At 39.8% G+C, this 23821-nt stretch overlaps 1 protein-coding gene across 3 annotated transcripts in view; it reads right to left on the reverse strand.

Moving 5' to 3' along the window:
* MDFIC (MyoD family inhibitor domain containing) overlaps positions 1–15420 on the reverse strand; it is a 100148-nt gene extending 84728 nt beyond the window's left edge. The window contains exons 1-2 of one of the 3 annotated variants that reach the window (XM_047763171.1): positions 14918–15420; positions 14452–14637 (exon numbers count right to left, since the gene is read on the reverse strand). In XM_047763171.1, coding sequence (XP_047619127.1) covers positions 14452–14536 — 85 coding nt within the window. In that variant the 5' untranslated portion in view covers positions 14537–14637; positions 14918–15420. Of the gene's footprint in view, positions 1–14451; positions 14641–14917 lie in introns of all 3 variants that reach the window. The other 2 variants (XM_047763170.1, XM_047763172.1) reach the window with 2 other exon arrangements.
* Positions 15421–23821: the final 8401 nt, after the last annotated feature.

Below are 23821 nucleotides of genomic sequence, written 5' to 3' on the forward strand. Positions count from 1 at the left end.
ATCCCCAACCCACTGAGTGAAACCACATCCTCATGGATACTAGTTGGATTCTCTTCCACTGTGCCACAACAGAACTCCAGATTCTTAATATTTAAAATGGTAATAGCAGCATTACCTACATCTCAGAAGGTGGACGTGGAAATAAATGGAATGATGCCTAGAAAGCAGAGTGTCTGTCTGGTTTATAATAAGGGCTCATTCACACTTGCTCTTAGTATTACATTACAATAAGCACCTTTTAAAAACCTTAGGGAAGCTGTCAAGGACGTTATCTATCTATCTATTCAGTAACCCCTATGTGGAAAACCATGCTAGAAATTTGTTTCCAGATTGAATATAAGGAAAACTATTGCTTCCTGTGAGAAGATATGCATTATTTTTTTCCCTTATGGACAATGAAAAGCATATTTGAGAGAATGTTTTCTTTTTGCCTCAAATTTACAGACAAAGTTGAATAACTGGATTTGACCCTATAGTGATACCTATGTGTTTTGATTTTCCCTCAGGTTTAGGTCTCCTGGGAATCCATATTTTCTATTATTCTGTTTTAATCTTTTTTTTTTAAATATACTCTTATAAACTACCTCAAATATTCTCCTGAACTAGGCAGAGGTATGTGTAAATGCACAAACCAGTTATTAAATATTCTACTTGTTATCCATACTTTGCTTACTCTGTGAAAGAGTGATATAAATGATGGTGCTTGGCAGATATCCTTTTAAAGCCTCATCAAACTTAGTATAAAATTCACCTATTTCTTACAGAAAAGAGTATTAGCTTTATGCTTAAAATTTGGGATTTTGGCATGTTAGTTCTACTTCAATTAAATATTTGATAACTTATGACAAAGAATTTATAATCTATGTAACACATATACTCTTATTGCTATGCAATCCATATTCATACTTCCATTATCTGTAAACAAAAGCACCTTAAACAATTTCATTTTTACTCTTCCATTCAAATACCAGCATTATTTCAGATCATCTATGTGATTTCTAGTTTGTGAAATATCAAATAATCTGAGACCAAAAAAAAAAAAAAAAAAGAAAAAAAAAAGAAAGGAATCTGGGTCTGTATTTCCCAGAGGCTTGGAACAATGTGGAAATCTACAAATGTTTCCCAAATGTAACCTTTAAAAACCAAAGATAAGGCAGTTTTCAGGAAGACCTGAGGCTCTGGAATTTTACTTCTTCACTGATCCAAAGAAAGAAAGAAAAAAAAAAATCCCTCTAGCTTAATGACCTTTAAGAAACATTGCAAAACCTACCTGTTCTGTCTAATGTTCTAAAACTGATTAAAATCTCATTGACCAAAACAACATTTTAAGATAACCAGAGCACTTTTAACAGACGAATGACCAGAGGCACAACTCATAATTGTATAAATATAATAAAATTATATAATCATAGATGTACTATTAATGTTTGTTGAATGAATTAAATGCTTAAATCAATTTAACCAACAAATCACGATTACCATTATTTTGAAAAATAATAAGACCTCTGAGCAAAAACTAAATTTCTTCCTTCAAAGGGCTTCTTAAGCATTTGGGAGCCTATGGTGTGTTTAAACTGTAAAGAATGAGAAAAATGACATGAACTCAACTAGTTTATAGGTCGGAGTGGGCAGAGAACAATGGGTTTTACACAGAGCAAACTGGATAACAATTACAAAAATTACATGAATACGAAATTGAATATGAATACACAGATAAGTGTAAAATACAGTGATAGTGCAATTAATATCCTAATAATCAGGGCTCTGGATGAGGTGAAGAATTAGGCACTTTCCACTTCTAAAAAAGTAGTGGGGAGGTTAAATAAAGGCAAGCTGATACAGGCGACTAAGACACCTTATTTCAGTCACTGTAATCTCCTCTTATGTCCAAATCTAAAGTTCCTCTTCCTAAGAAAATGCATTTTCAGGATGATTGACTCTAAAGCATAGTAAATCCTGCCTCCTCAAATACAAGTTGAATTGTGTTATTTCCACCAACAAATATACTCATGTTAAAGCCAAACTCTCAGAGGCTTATGGAATTTGGAGTTACATGGGCTCATAGAGATAGATCCCTTGGCCCAACTTAATAACATGAACTCAGTTGAGAACACACAACATCTAGCCTTCCCAGGAAGAAGGCAAAGAGAGGAAGCATGGATACTTCTAGGACTAAGGAAATAGACTCAGAAGACAGCTCATTTCAGTTTAGGCCTCCTTAGTTATTCAAAGACTTCCCCACAATTGCCTAAAATCTACTTCCTTATAATTTTCACTGATTCATCTCATTTTGTTCTTTGCCATCAAACAAAGTTGAATCATGCCTCCACGTAAAACAGCCTTCACAGTCTATCCACTTTTATAGGCATGACAGTCTCCTTACTCTTATCTAGAAAGCTATCATGAAAGAGACTGCCTTACTCTTGAAATCCAGAGAAGCCATACCTATAGCAGTCCCCTTACTTAGCAGCCAATTAACCCCGTCATAAAAAGGAATTAAGGACTTTGCTTTCTTCCTCTTTTTTAAAATAAGGCTACACACCCATCTTTAGTCTTTTAGTATGATCACTATTCTAAGTGCCACAATTTTTAAAAATGATTCTGTTACCTCTCCATTCTATCAGGTAGTTTTTAATCAAGAACGCTTTCTATCCCAAGCTCTCTGGTGAAGGTATAAACCTGCATTTGATTCATTCAAGAACAAAGGCCAGTGGAAATCAACAATGAACCAAAGGAGGTGGTTGGTTCTGTAAAGGCATTTCAAAGCTATGATGTAAATCTGATCTTGAAATAAATGCGTGAGAGCATGGAGAATAGTGTTTCAAATAGTGGCAAAGGCACAAATAAAATAATGAAAAGAGAATCTAAAGTATATTGAAATTGATTTCTTGGACTTCAGAATGATGGATATGGATTAGAAGTCAGGGTATGCTTCCTCTCTGGTAATTCTGCTAAAGGCCCAAGCCAGGTGGATTCTCATTTAATCCACCAACACAGCCTCTTGCCCTCTGGATCATCTCTTCAGAAACCACCTTCTTTGAATTCTCCTTTAAGACCATGGGTCCATTCTGACTTTACAGTCTTTGCAATCTCATTAACTTCCAATTCCAGTCACTTCCAGAAGGATAACTTGTAGGCCCATTACCTTCATCTTGATTCCTGTCCTGATCTATGGATTTGAAGTTTCAACTCTACATGAACATATCTTTAGCAACTCACTTCCTAAAATCTATCACCACTTCTCTCTGTCCCTGCCTTTTTTTCCACCTGTGGTCTGGGTCTTGATCAATGGTATTCACAGAATCTTTTTTTTTTTTTTTCAGATTTTTATTTTTTCCTATTATAGTTGATTTACCATGTTCTTTCAATTTCTGCTGTACAGCAAAGTGACCCATACATATATGTACACGTTCTTTTTCTCACATTATCCTCCATTATGTTCCATCACAAGAGACTAGACAATAGTTCCCTGTGCTAAACAGCAGGATCTCATTGCTTATCTACTCCAAATACAATAGTACAGAATCATTTTTAACTCTATTTTCTTCTTTCCCCTAACCTAACAATCAATTACCAAACCCTGCTAAAATACAGTCTCCCAATTTCACTTAAACCTATACTTTCTTGCCCATGTCCACTACCAGTGCCTCCCATCCTTTTCTCCTCCAGCCTGAGATGATTTTTTTTTTTTAACACAAAGACTGAATATGTTACTCCTTGGTTCGGTCAAAATTAAATTCATTTTGCATATTGATGAAAAATTGATAGAGTTATTTTAACATTGTACATATTTTGATGTACAGTAGTGCTGTAAACTCCTCCACTTTTCCCATGTGCCATAATCTCAGGTTGTAGCTTAGTGAGAAATAGTCAAATGCCTCAGAAAATCTTCCTAAGATCCTGCATGTTGAGTAGGTGATGTGATGGAAGAAATAAGAGTAGACTGGGTCTACGTTCATAGAAACCCAGAAGATTAAAGGCTAATCCACCATGAAAAAGAATAGGAGGACTATTTCTTGGAGCAGAGAAAGTGCGGAGAGGGAACTGGTTCCCCTGTCCTCTGCCACCTGCCTTCACAGGCCTGTCACCTGCTCAACCACAAGTGCTTTATTTTTAGTGTTCAGCTCTGCATGGTCCAAACCAAAAAGACCAACAAACTGTGTATTCCTCAGTCGGGGTCACTCACAGCCCAACCCAGACAAAACTGACTCCTTGCTATCCTGAGAGTCTCTCTCAACGTCTAAATTAGGAAGCTCCAGAACCGTGCCAGTCAACTGGCAACTGGCCATGAACTAATGCGGCACATGGTTCTTATTGCGGTCTTGAATTGATATCGAGACAAGGGATTTCAATTTAATTTGGCACACACGTACACCTTATCCTCTCTCTCTCCTAGTTCACAATTTCCTTCTGGGCAGAACTATGTATCATACATTTTCAGTCTTCAGCATTTGGTACACAGTAGGCACACAAGAAATATTCGTTGACAGGGTTTCCCTTTGAAATATGCCAATAATAAAATACATGAGCTAGTATGAACATGTATTTCAGACTTTATTCTTGAAACGGTTTAAAAATCAGGCTTAAAAGCACATGCATATGAATCATCTTACTTAAGATCACGTGGGTATGAATTTGAAAAAAAAAAAAAAAGAAAAAAGAAAACAGAAGTGGACTGCAAGTAGAAACCACAAACGAAATTAATGTTAAAATAACTCTTTTCATAGTTTCTACTTAGTGAGCTTTAAGTGACTAGAATTTGAATCTAGAAAATAAAACTCCATTTCAAAACCTTTAGGTTAAACCCTTACCTCCTTCAGAATGTGTATGCTAATGTAAAAAGAAGATATAAAACATTTAAGTAACTCCAGTAAAGTCTTTATGGCAAAGAGGGAGAGGGGGAAGAAAGAGAAAAAAAGAGAGGAAAAGAGAGCAAGAAGCATCCGAAACACTGGTGCGTAAACACAGGACTGATTAAGCAGGAAGGGCTACAGCATCTTTAATCTGCTCTCTGAATCACCAAAGTTAAACTATCCAAATATCTAGAATCTTCTAGCCAGCACAGAATCAATATCCTCCCCTCAATAAAAACTAAATAAACAATTTTAGGAATAGAAACATAAAAAAAGAAAAAAATCACATCCCATGCCTTCTTACAGTAGAATAATTACATTACCTCAGAAAAACAATTTGGTCGAACTGTTTCCCTCTTTTGTTTGTTGTTGTTCTGACTAATTTTCCATTTGCAAATGGCATACTTTAGATTGTGACAATTTATGTTTCCTTTTTCCCAAAATCTTTTATTACAAAAATATAATGCTAGTAAAATAATTGCACACTGTTATTAGACCTTTCCATGAAATCACCTCAACAAGATCCAGGAAATGAGGTTCAAAGCAACAGGAAAGGTTCTTACACACCCAAAAATTCCACAGCTTCCCCAGTAGCCCTGAAAAGGTCACTCAATTTTATATATACGTTAAATCCTTGTAGGTGAACAGTCCAAACAAGGCCAAAGGCATGATTCTTGCTGCCCAGAAATCACAGCTTACTAATTGCCTTGCTGGTCTCTACAGCTCCGCACACAGCCTGCAACACAAGATCAGCTGGTACAAACACACTCTTTCCAAACATGTCTGATCCCTCCCTCCCCACCCCACACCCTAGAGCTTCCATTCTGTCAACCTCCAGCCCTAAGCCAATTCCAAAAATCTATTCTATCTGCTTCTATTCTCAAGCTCTGGAATGCTTTTTTGCTGAGAAAGGCGATCAACCATGCTGACCATGTCCACTGAAAATTCATGCCATTCATTCTTAGTTAAGCCTCAGTGTTACTGAGCCGCTCCTCTGTTTGGCCCAGATTGACTCCCTCTTGAATTCTTCATTCTTTCAAATCTTTTCCACACATCTCAAATTTCTTGACTCATCCTAACCCCCCTTGCTCTCAGCAAATGTTGCATCTATTTTGCAGAGAAGATCTAGGCCTACATTAATCTGTTGCTGATATGAAATTTTCTCTAAATTATCACTCATCCTTTTCTCCCATGCCCATCTCAAAGGGGAAAGTTCCCAACTTTCCTAAGACTGGTCTCATCATCCCCTTCCTTCCCAGAATTTTACTCTTTCAATTACAATCATCCACGCCCAAGACTACCCCATGCCCTTTCATCTTTTCTTTTTTAAAAAAACGATTTTTATTTTTCTATTATAGCTGGTTTACAGTGTTCTGTCAACTTCCTACTGGAAAGCAAAGTGACTTAGTCACATATACACATATACATTCTTTTTCTCACATTACCCTCCATCATGCTCCATCATAAGTGAATAGATATAGTTCCCAGTGCTATACAGCCCCTTTCAATTTTTCTCTCTCTACCCCCTGGCTTTCTTTCCACTAGTGTATAGTAGATACGCTCAAAACCCACCCATCCAAAAAGTAGCCCTCAGTACACCTTGTTTCTCCCTTAACAAACCACAACTCTTCTCATCTTCCATGACTTCTAAACATCTAACTCTTCTGTGACCAATTCTTATGGACTCTCTTTCTCTATTCTTTTCCTTCTCCTTTCTAGAGGGTGGCCATTCCCCTGGATCTGGTCCTCAGTCCTCTTTCCCACTCTTGTGTCCATCCATGAGTTACTTCTCACCACTCTCCTAGTTACCAGTTCTCTTTTTCAGTGGCCTACAGACTATCCTGGCTTAGGAATCAGTTCCATGGAAGCTATGTGATCAAAAGAAGACTGGACAGCTCCTCCCATGTTTCTACTCAGGCTAAAAAGCAAACCTATGGATGACCTTAAACTTCTACCTTTTCACCATCTTCGTCTTAAATATTTTGCCCAACCACATCAATGTCATTCAACAAAATTTGGACACGGTAACTCATTTGAGAAGACAGAAAAATCGATGCTCTCAATATCTCATAGCAAGGTAGAGTTCTATCCTACTGTGTTTATGGTTGTTAAGTCCATATTCTCAATTCCACTCCCACTGGCACTCCCCTAGGTTCTCTCATCTTTTGTCAGGCTATTACAATAGCCTCCTGGAAAATCACTGTCTTCACTCTTACCCCTCCCTCCAAAATCATCCTTTGAATTGCCGTAAGATTTATTTTCCTAAAAACACCAATCTGATCCTATCCTTCCCCTTGTTAAGAACTTTCAATGCTGCTACTAGCTACAGAAAGGATATAAAAATTCCTCAGCAGGAGAATCAGGGCCCTCCTAAAATTGTTTTAGCTTATCTTACAACTTGTGTTCATTCTCAGCTCCTTAATAATACAGCACACACAATGGTCTTAATGAACTACTCCACATTCTGTGACAATCCCCTCCAAGCCTTGCTTTCCATATTCCACCTCCACAAAACTGAGTTCCATGGCCATGCTTCTTGGTCCAAATCAAACTGAAATTTTACCTTGAGGTTTTTCCAAATGTCCCAGCTATGTTCTCTCTCCCCCCATGTTCTGCCATCACTTTCTTTGTGCCTCTATTATAGCAACTTTCCATCTACCTTATATTATAGATATGTGTGAATGAATACATTTCCCCCATCATCCTACATGTCTCAGATTTCATTCATCTATCTATCTCTGTATATCATATAGCATCTTACACACACACACACACACACACACACACACACAATGGAACACTTAGAGAGCACCTGAGTAAGGCACAACCAATGTGAAGACAAACAAAAAGGCTATGGCATAGATGAAGATCAGTATTAAAATGTAACGTATACAAACACAAACACATAAATGCTTTCCCTATTCCCATCCTCCACCCTGACCCCAAAACTATTTCTGTTCATTGCCACTTGCTGCCTTGACTCACACTTGTTCTGGATAGCAATCAAGCCCTCCATTTAACTGATCATGTACTCACAAATACATATGAGAGGCTACCTCAAGGTCAACAGTATTCTATTCCCTGCTTATCTTAAGATTTTGTGCCATCATGTACTAGCTTAGCATGGTCCCCTCCCAGTTTAATTTATAACAGGCTGGCTATCCCTCAGAACTTTATTCACTGCTCTCAGCTCAAACAGTTCAACCTCTCTAAACATTTTCTTAATTTATAGACAATCTTTTTAGCCACTTCCTTCTTCCCTTTACTCTTTGTTTTTTCCCAGTTACATCCTTCTCTTACTCATTTGATTATTTTTCTTGTTAGAGGGAACATTACTATGCCTAGCTGATAAACCTTGCACTTCTAGAACTAAACTTTAGAAAATGAACAATAGTTCCTTTAGACATAAAAAGAATTGGGAGTAAAAGCTCTAAGATACTTGAAAATGCCCCCAAATCCCCTTCCAAATCTAGCCAAGTCTTCTTCTAGTTTTCCAATTATGCCTGTTCTTTCTCAAGCACCCATGTTCAAAGTTTCAAACCAGCTTCTACTCAATTTTGTTCTTGGTTATTTATATATGGTTGCCAGTATTATAAAGTATGTTCTCTACCATTTATCACTCTAAATATGTGAAATTTAATACCATTTAATTTCAACAATCTTTTGAGATTACAGAATTAAACATAATTTATCATTGTTTCTATAATAAATGATAATCCAGGTTCCAAAAATCCAGTTTACAAATGAACACAACCCATGTGCAAATTAGAAACATCTTTCCTTATTATGCCATAATGTTGGGATGCCCAGAGAGAAGTGTAAGCTGGAAGGAAAAAATATCTACTGAGGTAGTAAAAGATCTATTTATTTACTTATCTTTATCTCATCCTTTTATATTTTTATTTACCTTTTTCTAACATTCAGAGTATATCTCTATTTCAGTCTATATAGTCTTTTTTTTTTTTTTTTTGTAAGGCCACACCTGCAGTGTATGGAAGTTCCTGGGCTAGGGATCAAATTGGAGCTTCAGCTGCTGGCCTACATCACAGCCACAGCACCTTGGGATCTGAGCTACATGTGCAACTTAAGCCGCAGCTTGTAGCAATGCTGGATCCTTAATGCACTGAGCAAGGCCAGGGATTGAACCCACATCCTCATGGATACCAGTCAGGTTCTTAACGACCTGATCCTCAATGGGAACTCCTCAGTCTATACAGTCTTGATCTGAAACTCTTTTTTTTTTTTAATTTTTTTTTATTTTCTGGTTTTTTGCCTTTTGAGGGCCGCTCCTTTGGCACATGGAGGTTCCCAGGGTAGGGGTCTAATCGGAGCTGTAGCCACAGCAATGCGGGATCCAAGCTGCATCTGCAACCCACACCACAGCTCACGGCAACACCGGATCCTTAACCCACTGAGCAAGGCCAGGGATCGAACCCACAACCTCATGGCTCCTAGTCAGATTCATTAACCACTGAGCCACGATGGGAACTCCCTACCTGAAACTCTTTTGAGGATTAATACTCAGGCCTATTTTTATTCATTGAGATACTGGATAAAAATGCTGAAGATCTGTAAAAGAGAGTATACATGGAGTGACATGACTTAAAATTTTGAATTTGAAAAAGGGATTTTTAAAAAAGATTTTCCTGGAGTTTCTGCTATGGCACAACAGGATTGGCAGCTCCTCTGGAGCACTGGGATGCAAGTTCAATCCCGGCCTGGCACAGGAGGTTAAAGTTCTCAAAGCTGCAGCAAAGATCCCTGGCCCAGGAATTCCATATGCCACTAGACAGCCAAAAGGAGCAAAAAAAGATTTTCCTAAGGCTTTCTACCACAAAAAAAAAAAAAAAAAAAGGCCTTTTAAAAATCTATCAATACAGGGAGTTCCCATCGTGGCTCACAGGTTAAGAACCCTAGCAGTTCCATGAGGATGCAGCTCTGATCCCTGGCCTCACTCAGTGGGTTAAAGGATCTGGTGTTTCTGTGAGCTGCAGTGTAGGTCACAGACACGGCTCAGATCTAACATTGCTGTGGCTGTGGTGCAGGCCTGTGGCTGCAACTCCAATTGGACACTTAGCCTGGGAACTTCCAGTATGCTGCAGCTGTGGACCTAAAGCAAGGAAAACAAAACAAAACAAAACAAAACTATTGATGTAGCAGTCTTTCTACAGATAAATGTCTCCAAAAACAATGATTCTCAGCTAGAGGTAAAAAAGCATGTGGAACTTGTTAAAAATGAAGATTCTTTTTTCTTTTTTTTCTTTTTCTTTTTTGCTTTTTAGAGCTGCACCGTGGCACATGGAAGTTCCCAGGCTAGGGGCTGAATTGGAGCTGCAGCTTATGTAACAGCCACAGCAAGGTGGGATCCAAGTCACGTCTACAACCTACACCACAGCTCACGACAATGCCGATCCTTAACCCACTGAGCAAGGCCAGGGATTGAACCAGCAACTTCATGGATACTAGTTGGATTCATTTCTGCTGCACCACAATGGGAACCCCCCCCCCCCAAAAGCAGATTCTTGAGTCTTTTTCAGAGTCTGATTCTATAAATCCAAGAGCAAAGCCAAAGATGTCAGGAGCCTTGAGAGACCAGGATAGCATCTCAACACTATCAACATACTGGGTCAGTAATTCTCTGTTGGGAGGGGCTGCCATGTCCTGTACATTGTAAGATATTTAGCGTTGTCACTGGCCTCCACCCACTCATGCCCCAAGCACCCATCCCACTCTCTGTTATGACCACCAAACATGTCTCCAGATGCTGCCAAATGCCTCCTGGAAGGCACAGTCATCCCTGGCTGAGAACCAGAGATGGGAGCTGCCCAAAGATGACACACTTTGAGAAACTCCATCCTTAATCAGAAGGATAAAATGATATACTAAAAGTCAAAGAATATGGATCTTACAAGCATACATGGTATCAAATGAAATAAACAGGTTTCCCATAAAGGAAATCTGATTAGCCACTATAAATTCCTGACAAGTCAGCTAAGCTTCTAAGTCAAAGCTCTTCTTATGTAATTTCAACTCGAAGATTTTCTCCCTAGCTTCTATTTTAAATTATTTTTAATTAACTTTACTGGCATTTTGCATCCTGCTATGAAAAGTCCGCCTAATAGTCTCAGAGGACTCTCCCAAGAGAGAAGAGTGCATTAAATCACACATTATCACATTAAAGAATATTCCAGCACACAGTCCAACCGTCTAAATCTTGGCAAATGCAATGGGGGCAGGGGGAACGTAGAGATGGGAAGAGGCTCGAGTGATTCACAGTAAGCAAAGCTGATTATCTTCAATTCATCCACCCATAGGAAAAGTTGTATTGATTCTCTATTTCAACCACATGTATCACAATGACACATATTTTATAATTTGTGCTTCTACCCTGATTTCTACTGTGTATGAGACCTTGGGCAAGTCACTTAAATTCTTTGGACATCCGTCCTAGAAAGTGAGCCAGCTGGACTAAGTTATTTTGAAAGATCTTCTAGTTACAAGTTGCAAATTTATGAAGGAAGCAATTACAAGGCTCTTTCAACCACATGGATTCTAGTAATGTTTGCATAAAAAAAGCCAGTGCCTACATTTGCAGTGTTGATAACACAATGAACTTTAAGACACGTAATCCAAAAAAGAAAAAAAATGATAATGACATGAACCACACGTATATAAAATCCATTCTCTCTTAAAACAAAAATAAGTTTGGCCCAAACTGTCCTTCCCTTATCAAGACATTTATACAGGTACTTTAGATGAGAAGGCAAATCACATCAGTCTCACAGAAGTTAGTCATAAATAGGAAACTAGTTTTAAATCACACATTTACTTTCTATTTTCTGTAATAAAGATTTCAAATCAGCTGCTTAGAGGCCATTTCCAGCTTGCAGGTGTGGTTGTTTTGTTGGCCTGGACAAAAACTGTAATTAGTTGCCAACTTTTAAAAGGGGAGTGATGATATGTAAAAGCCTGTATTTCCAGTATCTCTTGAAATATTGGAAGGTATTAACCCACTATGGCAATGATGAGCTGGAGGTAAGTGCTGTCTGCTGGCCCACGAGCTCTCCAGTGGCCAATAATCCCCACTGCTCCTCTACCTTCCAGTATCCATCCTGTTCTCTGACAACCTGGAGCAAATGAACTTATGTCCTTACTCTGTAACAATTTTCAAACTGCACAAGACTTTTTATGCGACTTTCAGGGCAACAGAATTGTGCTTGCAGAATCACAGCAAAAGCATATATGTCATAGAGACAGAGCTATGCTCTCAATAAGAAAAACTTGCAACACTATAAATGTTGGTAAGTAGAATGCACTATACTATAGGTTTCTAACCACCTGCAAGAATGTAGAAAGAAATTCTAGATTTGGCGGGGATTTCAGATTAGAGACCCCCTAAAACTACTTTCAACTTTAAATTTCTATCAGCAGTGCAAAGAGCTGATCATAACACAGTAATATGTGCATAGGCTGTGTCATATGTATTTATGAGTGTATATATGCATATACATACATATAAATATACCCATATATTTATCCTTGTTGGCAGAGGAAGACTTGACCTTATCCTACCACTTCATATTCATAAAGATATTTTCTGTTAACTTTCATAAAACATTCCATTTTTCTCACTGCTTTTAATATATAAAATTTTAAAACTAGGTTTCTAGTAACTAAGCAGCCATATCTTACCAGAGCATTCTTAAACTAGTCTTCCAAAAAAATGATCAGGAATCCAAGGACAGAAGGAAGAGGAAGAAAGCAGAGCAAGAGTTTAAGAGTAGAGTGGGCTTCGCTAATATCTTTACCAATAAAACCACCCCCACCATGGGCAGCTACATCTTAAAGCTTTCTCCCTACCCACTTCCTTCCAAACTTTTTTTCTTTCAATACAATTTACCAAGTCTGCCTGCTTGTGATGCAATCTTTTAAAAAAAATTGGAAGGATTTTCTTTTTTAAAAAAGAACAACTTCATACTACATTTACAATTAAATTGATGCCAATTTAAAAGATGCAGTGAGTCAAATTTAATTTTAAAAAGCAACACTAAAGGCAAAACAAAAACTGTTGCCGAGGCTAAGCTAATTTTCAGGATAAATATAACTCAAGAGTTTGCATCCTGATAATGTGCATGTTGTATGCAGTCCACATTCTCCTTCAGACCATTCTAGATGCCTGGTTCTTAAAGTCAGATCATGTAACACTTTGCACAGGTGCGTTAAGTATCACTGCAAGTTCTTCCAGCTGACTTTAAGAATACACATTATAAAAGTTGGGCATTGCAGATATCACTCATTCCAAATCAACTGCTTTTCCGGGGTGCTTGAGGTTGATTTTTGGCATAAGCATTTGTTAACAATAGTGATTAACAGCTCAAGTGTGAACATAAATAGTCCATCAATGAGTCAATATGACTATGGAGGGCATGCCTGGTGACAAGAAAACGACTATGTCTGCATTTTCTTGCGGAAAACAGGGGCTGCTTCTGGGAAACATGTTTATCATTCTAGTTCTGACTTTCTGATTTTCTCTATTTAGAAAAAAATGACTCACTGTTTAGAAGCAAAAAGCAATGATAAACATAATTCGATTTAACAGCCCTTGAATGCCAGAACATTTTAATTTAGCCATGGATGTTTTCTGCTTTTACCTATCGTGGGTTCAACATGAACTACTTCTTTTCTACTTTTCTAATTTTTACTGCCTTTTCTTTACAAAAAGAGTCCCAGGAGGCTCATTACATACTTGTTAAAGGAGGTTTGGGGGTAGCTAACAGATATGCTTTAAATAAAGAGTATAAAGTAAGTTTCTGAGGCCTAGAAAATGAGTTCACATCAGTGTCAGAACTCTTTATATCAGAACCACCCTAAGAGGAAAAATGCATCAGAAGAGTAAAATCCTTGCTCTCTGCCACCAATGAAAACCGGAAGTATGTTACCTTCAGGAGGCGAAAGATACTTGATTCTAAGTTTTTTATGAAGTTTCCCAGAAACAGAGTATTTTCTTTACAGGCTGTATGTGTTTACACTTTGGAAGAACACAAAGAACTAATTCATTCTTGGAAAGCATTTCTGTTAAAGCATGTTTATTTCAAAACAAAAACAGTTACTAAAAACGTATGCATGAGCCTTTCCAAAGCAATTACTCACAAAAACCTGGATTATCAGAGCTGGTGTGGAGCCCACAAGAAAGAGACCAACACGCAGTGCACGTTTGCTCAGAAAGCAGCGGCAATTCTGGACCTGATAAAGACGGAGAACTGAAGAGAAGTGGGAAAGTGCTTCAGAGCCCACACAGTTGAGTCTTAGGCCCTGAAATGCATATGCTTAAGAAAGAAGGGATCCTGTCATCTAGTTTCTCGGCAGCCAAAGGAAGGGGGAGTGGAGGGACCAGAGGATCCCCGCCCTCCTATCCGGTTGTTGATCTAGGGCTGCAATCCCAGAGAACTCGCTGGAAGTAATGCTAACTATGCAAAAGTTCACAACCAAACAATCGGATCAGTCCTCGCACCAGTTGCCTACACAGAGACCACAGTCAGTAACCGCGTGAACAAGTTTTAAAATGCAACAATACTTGCAACTTGCAAGCGGCACTCACCCTGGGCTGGGGCACCCAGCCAGCCGCCGCCCTCCTCGGCCCCGCGCTGGGGCCCGGGAGTGAGGGCTTCGCCCGCGCCGGACATGGGCCGCTCCACCGAGCCCTCGCCGCGCCTCCGCCTAGCTCGCCGCCCTGTGGGGCAGAAGCACGAAGGGCTGGGAGATGTTGGGTGCAGGGAACCAACTGCTTCTGGCCAGGATAAGAAGAAGAGTGTTTGGAGAGAAGAGCACACCACCCCAGCGGGACATTCCCTCCCCCTCTGCTTCCCTCCCCCAAACCCCACCCCGGGGAAGTTTTGATTTGAAACCCGGGAGGAAAACTGTTACCCACCACTTTGATCAGCGAGACCTGGGGGTCAGAGGGAGGCACCCAAGGGAGAGGGGGCTGAAGGGGAGATCGGATTTGGGAGAAGCCAGGGGGAGGGGAGCAAACCCCTCCTCCAACCACCCAGACGACCGCCACCTACCTCGGCATCCCCCCAACTCGCTCAAAGCCCCTTCCTCTTCCTCCTCTTCCGCCTTTAGCGAGGCTCAGGCAGGGGCCACAGGTTTCGGCAGACTGACGGCGGCGGCTGCCCCTGACTGGCCCCCGCCTCCCTCCGGCTCAGCAGACACCGCAGCAGCGGCAACCGCAGCGGCGGCCGCTCCTGTGACTGGTGCTCTCCGCCCCTTCTTTCCAGCCAGCTCAGCCAGGCCGGTTCCCCTCCGAGGGGGACTTTTCCCCCCTCTGCCTCTCTTTCCCCTCTTCCACCACTCCTACAGGCCAGAAACACTTCTCCCTCTGTTGCTCCTTTTCATCATATCCGGATAGGGAGGCCTCGAACTCTTGGCTCTCGGCCCCGAGGCTGGGGGCGGCGCGACCCGGCTGGGCCACCAGCTCCCTAGCGCGCGTCTCTGTCTCGGTCAGGAAGCCGAAGACCTACGGGGCTGGCACTGGGCTCCAGGCAGAGGGGTTCCTCCCCCGGCTGGGAAAAAGGAGGCTGTTGGCTATTCCCAGGCTGCCCAAGAGTGCCCCTCCCCCAGAGTCACCCCATCCCCTTTCTCCCAATTCCCTTGCCCAGTCCTGCCGCAGACCCACTGACATTTTGGGAATGCTCTAAGGAAAGAAAAAAAAAAAAAAAAACCTTATGGGTGGACAATGCAAAACGAAAAAAAGTATCGCACTTTGAGAGTGGAATACAGAAAGGGTGGTTTTGAAACCTTGACCCCTGGCTCTTCATCTCTTCATCTAAAGTAACCTTTATTTTGTTTTTCAGTTCTCTGTCTTGGTCAAACAGGATCCTGGATCAGGTAAAACCTGCTGCAGTTGCATGAGGAGGCTAGAGGCATCTGGGCAGGCAAGGTTGACACCCTTGAGGATGTGCTGGCCCAAGACCTCAGGCCCAATCTAAGGCAAGCCTAATGCCTTCTCCACTGACACCTTCTGTGGGGAGATAAACTTGTAGGAAGTGAACAGCTGACCAAGTCTCCATTTATAAAGGAGACTTTTTCTGATTGCAGTTTAATCTGATGAGCCAGAATAACAAATACAATTTGCAGATAGGACGTTTTTTAATAATACCTTCAGATAATTTTGCTCCCTATTGCATTGTGAGTGAAACTCAAAATTCATTTGTAGAAACCTCAGACTCATTCCCTGAATCTCTTGGACAAGAGAGTAATCAGAGTCATGTTATCAAAGTTGAAGAAAATGTGCATAGGATACATTTTCCTTCTAGGTGTATGAATAATATCTCAGAAATTTTATTTCTTAAATAACTGGAATTGATTCCAACTGATTAAAGGTAGGAATTAAGCCTTCTCAAAGAGTCAAGTGCAACCAAACTTATTCTCAATTAAACCTTAAAAAAAAAAGTTTTGAAGTTTCCAATGATAGTTATTCAGACCATACTCCACCCCAAAAACAGAATGACATTTTGCCCATTGACCTATGACTAACAAGTGCTTTTTTTTCCCCCTCAATTTAGACATTTCAGGAATGAAGTGTGTAAAAGTGTGTTAACTCTCTGAAGATTTGTCTAGGGGCCTGGACTTTTGAAATCTCCTTGATGAAAGCAGGTCAATTCTGCATTACCATCAGAGAATAAACATGTAGGAAGTGTCCGTGTGTACTGCAGGAGGATAATCTGTAATCAAAGGGATGGGATAGAACTTAGCAGCTCTGGAAAATTCTATTTTATTCCTTTCATATATTTCCTTGCCTATTTTTTTTAATATACCTACACTAAGGTGTTAAATTCCATGAATATTTAAGAAACTACAGCACTTCTAAGTAAGTCATAATCAGTGATAAATATTTGTTAATTTCGCACAGTACTTAATGTTGCACACGTAGTAAGTGTTTCAATAAATACTCCTTGCATTAAATTTAAACATTTTACTCTTCAACAGGGAAGAAAGGAGATTCAAGTAAAAATATTAGGAACAAATGAGAGTCTGTGTGGTAGCGTCACCAGATAGCCAAATGCTGTATTTTGCTCAGCTGTGTGACTTGGAAAAAGTTGGTTAACCTCTCTGTGCCTTGCTTGACATAATGGTTATATCATAAGGGCCATATCCAACTACCAGGAAGGTAACCATGCCTCCGTATCTTACATAAATTATCTCAATGACTTCTTACATCAGCCCTATCAGTACCTCGCCAGGATTACAATGCCAGGATGTATAGCTCTACTCTGTCTGACTGAAAGGGTATCTTGCTTCTTCAAGTAAACTCAGTTCTTCCTTCTTAGAGGGCCTAGAAGCCCCTAAGTCTGGTATTTTACACATGTTGCCCAAGCTGTTCATTTATCCCATCCTTTGCCGTATGTGTCTAGTCTTTCTGACTTATCATTTAGCTCAGTTTCTGTTGCATACTCCAGTGCCCTCATCCTCTCATTGTTTTATTCAACAAATATGTATGGAGGTGGGGAGCACTATCATAGGTGGTGGGAAGCAATAGTAAAGATGATATATGTGGCCACTGCCTTCATAGCACTCATAGTCTAGAAGAAAATATGGACACACAATCACAATCGCTGAGTGAGATGGCAAGGGAAGTTCCAGAATGCCATGATAATACTTCTTCAAAGGGAGGTACAGTCTGGTCTAGGGATCAGGGAAAAATTTCTGGAAAAAGTTGGGTCTCTGCCAGGACCAGAAGAAATTGACAAAAGAAGAAAAGACCTGTCCACACAGTGTGGATGGAGGCCCAGAGATTTGAGAGCACTCTAGCATCACTGAAGAAGTGAAAAAGTAATAAAAGGATAACCTGGGAGTTCCTGTCATGGCTCAGGGGTTAACAATTCCAGCTAGGAACCATGAGGTTGTGGGTTCCATCCCTGGCCTTGCTCAGTGGGTTAAGGATCCAGTGTTGGCGTGAGCTGTGGTGTAGGTTGCGGATGCGGCTCGGATCCCACATTGCTATGGCTCTGGCATAGGCCGATTAGACCCCTAGCCTGGGAACCTCCATATGCCGCAGGAACGGCCCAAGAAATGGCAAAATGACAAAAAAAAAAAAAAGATAACCTGGTACAAAGGGGAGAGAGAGGGCAGATGAAGCTAAAGAGAAGAGCAGGGGTCTTATTAACTTTGAACAAAGAGGATATATTTTTCAAATTTATATTTATAAAAGCCACATTGGACAGCAGCATGTAAATCAATGATAAATTGATTTATGTATTTATATTATTAATATAAATATATATTTATTATATATATTAAGTAAACATATTTATATATATTTATATATATTAGATGATAAACATGCACAAAAATAAACTCTAAATGGCTTAAAAACTTCAACATAAAATAAGGCACCATAAAACTCCTAGAAGAAAACAAAGTCAAAATATTCTCTGACATCAACCCTACATGTTTTCTTAGGTCAGTCTCCCAAAGCAATAGAAATAAAAACAAATTAAAAGCAATGGGACCTACTCAAACTTAAAAGCTTTTGCACACCAAAGGAAACCATAAAAAAAAAAAAAGACAACCTACAGAATGTGAGAAAACAGTTTCAAATAATGCAAACGACAAGGGCTTAATCTTCAAAATATATGAAGAACTCATATAACTCAAAAGCAAAAAAAACAAACAACCCAATTGAAAAATGGGCAGAACATCTGGACAGACATTACTCCGAAGAAAACATATGGATAGCCAATAAGCACATGAAAAAAATGCTCAATATCACTAATTATTAGAGAAATGCAAATCAAAACTACAATGAGGTATCACTTCACACCAGTCAGAATGGCCATCATTAGTAAGTCTACAAATAACAAACGCTGGAGAGGGTGTGGAGAAAAGTGAACCCTCCTAGATTGTTGGTGGGAATATAAATTTGTACAAGCACTATGGAAACAGTATATAGGTTCCTCAGAACACTAAATATAGAACTACCACATGGCCCAGCAATCCCACTCCTGGGCATATATCCAGACAAAACTTTCATTGAAAAAGATACATGAACCCCTATGCTCATCGCAGCACTAGTCACAATAGCCAAAACATGGAAACAACCTAAGTGTCCATTAACAGGTGAATGGATTAAGAAGATGTGGTACATATACACAATGGAACACTACTCAGCCATAAAAAAGAACAAAATAATACCATTTGCAACAACATGGATGGAACCAGAGACTCTCATACTAAGTGAAGTCAGAAAGAAAAAGACAAATACCATATCACTTATATCTGGAATATAATATACAGCACAAATTAACCTGTCTACAGAAAAGAAACAAACTCATGGACATGGAGAACAGCCTTGTGGTTGCCAACGGGGAGGGAGCGGGATAGACTGGGAGTTTGAGGTGAGTAGATGCAAACTATTGCCTTTGGAGTGGATAAGCAATGAGGTCCTGCTGTGTAGCACAGGGAACTATATCGAGTCACTTGTGATGGAACATGATGGATGATAACATGAGAAAAAGATTGTGTGTGTATATATATATATATATATGTATGTATAACTGGGTCACTTTGCTATACAGCAGAAATTGACATAAGTAAACTAACAAAAATGTTTTTAAAAAAGAAATGCAAATATGTATATAATAAAATATATTATATAAAATAATACATATACATATAAAAGCCACTCTGGTGTAATATGTCAAACGATCTGGAAGCCCTGAAATTGGAGTTAGGAAGTCGAGTTAAGAGGTAAAGCATGAGGCTAGCCATGGGAATGGAGCCAAATAGGCTGAGATAAAAGATGGGGGAGCAAGAGGAACCAAGGGTGACTTCCAGGATTCTTGGTAGATGGTGCTAATGCAACATACAGAAATGGAAATATTTAGAAGAAGCACTTTGGGCTGAAAGCTGCTGAGGTCGTCATGTGGATGATGTAGTGTCTGAGAAACCTATGAAACAGCTAATTGGAGTCATCCAGTAGATTGCTGGATAGGTGTCTGGAATACAAGCACACAGATGGTAGTTTACTGGCAAGGAGGTTATGAGTATCCAAAGTAAGCATGTAGTGCAAAAACAGAAGGCCTAAAACACACAACCAAACATGTCCTTACTGGCCCCTCTCCCTTTTTCCACGTCATTTCCAAGGGCATAATACTATTATCTGACTAGCCTGGAGGATCTCCATTATTTGGTAGTGATAGTGTCTCTGTCCCACCCACCTTCCCCAATACCCCAAGGTATATCATATGATTTTTATTAAACCAGATTTTATCATGTCTCATACTACAGTCATCTGGGTAGATGAAAACATTCTCTGAGGACCAGGCTTCCATTGGAATTAAAGGCCCTAGCCCTGGCTCAAAGCCCTCTGCCAGTGAAATCTCGAGGTGCCTTGAAACCATTCCTGCTCAGTTATGTCCCCATGGATGATGATGTAATAACATGAAAACATATTGTGAAAGAGGTCTGACACGAGCTAAGCAAATGCAATTAACTAAAGAGTTTATAAAGCATCGTTAGGGACTACCTAATCTTTATCCCTCCTTCAAACATTTCTTGAGCAGCTATTATATCCTAGGCTACATATTAGGTTCTGGAGAATTTTTTTTTTAATTTTATGTAATGTCTTGAAAAACATTACTTTTCAATTGGGTAGAGACCTGTCTGCCTATCCAAAGTCAAAGTTAATATCCTTACAGAGTTATCTGAACCAGAGGTCTCCAAGTGGGGTGTGCAATTGGGCCTGCTTCCCAGGGGGTGCACAAGACTATTCTCCAGGGAGTTCTTGTTATGGCTCAGTGGGAAAAAAATTCAACTAGTGTCCATGAGGACTAGGATGTGGGTTCAATCCCTGACACCTTGCATTGCCGTGAGCTGTGGTGTAGGTCGCAGACCTGGCTCGGATCCTGTGTTGCTGTGACTGTGGCACAGGCCAAGCAGCTGTAGCTCTCATTTGTCCCCTAGCCAGTGAAATTCCATATGCTGTGGGTGTGGCCCTAAAAAGAAAAAAGAAAAAAAAAAAGACTATTCTCCAGAATGTAAGAAGAAAATAATAGGGCGTGTGTTTATTTTTATGTCATCATTTGTAATTTCTAGTTTAAGTATGTTTTAAATGTATATGATATAGTAGTACAAAAAGATGAATAATTCATAAACATATATACATTAGGGGTTCATGCTCAAAAGTATTTTTTTGTTTGCTTGGTTAAAAAGGGATTTAAATGCTTTAAATCATTCAAGGTACATTCACTCAGTTAACCCCAAATTGTACCAAAATTCGTTTTTCTAGAATACAGCTAAAAACTATTTTATTTTTTTACTTGACTTAAAAATGGTGTGAATGCTTTACAATCATTTAAGGTACATTCATTCAGTCATTTCCAGATAGCAGGTTAGTTTTTTTCCAGAAAACATGTGTACCTACCTCATTTAGGTAGAAGCATGACTTTAGCAATCCCCACACCCAAGGACAGAGAAACCAGAAAATAACCCTGAGCCTCTCAATACCTCAGGTAACCTCCACAACCTTCGCATAGGGCCAACACAATGGCCACAAACTTTATCAAATCCTTTTCATTATTTCGTGTGAACACACACTTCCACACCAACTTTCTTTTCTGTAGTTTTACCTCACAGAAAATTTATGGCATAGGGGCTTTGAGGCAAAGAGATTAGCTCAGGGAGCTATTAGGTCAGAAAAAGTGACAGCAGAAGAAATGACAGCTGACAGACAGGGCAGATACTGGGAAATAAACACGTCATAACACCTTTGTGAATTCAGCTCAGTGAAACAGTGACTGTCCCTAACAAGAACCTGAGTCATTAAGGAAAGAATCAGTTATGTTAGTGCAGCGTTCTGGTTCTTAAGGAGGCAGGTTGGTATTTTTATGTTTTAGAAAAAATCGCCCTTCCTCCCCAAAGAGGGTCATATTAGAAAATGCTACTTGAAAGAATACCTTTCACACAATTATGGTTTTATAGCTGCCAGGGAAATGAGCAATCATGATTCTTGGCCCATTTGTTGTAACTCTATTTCTCCACCTCCTGGGAGAAGGTCAAGTGGACAGCTTTCTGGAATCCCATTCGTACTTCAGATAGAGCTCTTTCTTCTTTTTCACCATAATGCATGAGTCCTTTCCTTAAATTTTAACCAAGAAAACTGATTCTTCCACTTTTTGAATATTTGTAAACTACCCAAAGGCCCAAATCCTTCACTTAACATGTAAAGAAATACAAAGACAAACTTAATAAATGAGGTTCGACCAACATGTATTGAGAGTTGACTGTATGTAAAATCATATGCTTGGTGGTAGGATTTTAAAAATAGAGGAAAGACTGGGCGTTCAGAGTGTTCAGGGGAGTGGGGGGGGAGGGTTGCCGAATGAGAGAGGGACTCACAGCACATAAATAATGGCTGTACTGCAGGAACCTGGAGGAAGCAGCTTGTAACTACAGACGTGGGTGGGGAGAACCAGGGGACATTTCAGAAAGAAGATAACCAAGCTGAGTATTGTTGATGAGTAAAAGTTTGCCTGTCAAAGAGCTTCGGGAATTCCAGACTGAAGTGCTAACGCCTACAAGGCACAGAAGTGTGAAAGCCCCAGAGAGGTTAAATGACTTGGCAAAGGTTGTTTCTGGGATTCACGACAGAGCTAAGTTTCTTAACATCCAGGCTCCTTGTTCCCAGTGATTATCTGGATAAGCCATGTAAATGAATTCATCACTGTTAAGTGACAGGGAAGCTAGGCTAAGTCTGATCTTGTGTTTAGGAGTTCCAAAGATTTTCTGTTGTTGATGTTTGACCAAAGAATGGGGCACAGAATCTCCTGTTGCTGAATTAGCTTGACTTTTCCTTCCCTTCCAAGCTCCCAGTCAGTGCCCCTTTCAGTTGACTGACTCCTCTGGCCTGGGGCACTGGCCTTCAGGGTATTTCCTTGCTGTCACCATACTTTCCTGCTTGTGTTTTGAATGAAGGGAGTGGGAGGTTAAGACAGACAGCGACACCTGTCAGATAAGAATAACTGAAGGCAAATGAAGATGAGTGTATCCCATGCAGTAGATAATAAGGTCCATAGGCAGTGAACCTGGATATACCAGGTATTGTGGAAAAACAATCCATATATAAGAGGGCCTTGAAAACAATGCTAGAATCACCATTAGAAGCAATTTCAGCACGATGATCATGACAAAGATACTTAAAATGATGGAGAAGATGATGACTCCTGTTACTATGACCCCTCAACTCATTTATAGTCTCAGGTAAAGAAGGGAACTTCAACTCTGGTATTTAAACAAATGCCTCCATTTTTCCAAGTTTTGTATTAAGAAATAGGCGCTAAATAAAAAATGCAGGCTTGTAGGTCAATTACATTGTTCACTCGCGTGTGGGACCTTTAATCTACTCTGAGAGAAAGGCACCGTTTTCTCAAATATCCTCCCACCTCCCCTTATTCTCTTCTCTCCTGCTTTGCACAGTCCCCGTTCCCCAGGCACTTGGATCCCCCTACTATTCTCTTCCTACCCCAGGTCTCCAACCTTAGTCTCTGTGCACATATGTTCCAAAGTTTATAAGGATGAATCTGGTTTAATGCATTAAACACATAGGTATAAATAACTCTTCCTAATTCTAGGAGGAAAAATCCTATTCCCATGTTTATAGTCCCCGTAAAATGCCTTCAGGCCCGTCAAGGGACATAGGTTATTTGTTGCCACATTATTTTAGTGGCAGGAAGTTGGAATCAACGTGCGCAGCCATCCCTGAGAGAGCAGGAAGTTAATGGGGTGAATGCAGAGCATGGGGTACTGTGTAGCTACTAGAAGGAACAGTTTCTATGCACCTTTTAGCAACCAAATGGATCTTTCAAACCTTGTATTTAGTGAAAAGAGTAAGAAACAATTTAATTCTAGTGCAGCACCAATTCATAATTAAAAATATGCACATATAAGACAACAGAGCACAATTTATAAGA

Source organism: Phacochoerus africanus, chromosome 16 (assembly GCF_016906955.1).
Source record: "Phacochoerus africanus isolate WHEZ1 chromosome 16, ROS_Pafr_v1, whole genome shotgun sequence".
Classification (NCBI taxonomy): domain Eukaryota; kingdom Metazoa; phylum Chordata; class Mammalia; order Artiodactyla; family Suidae; genus Phacochoerus; species Phacochoerus africanus.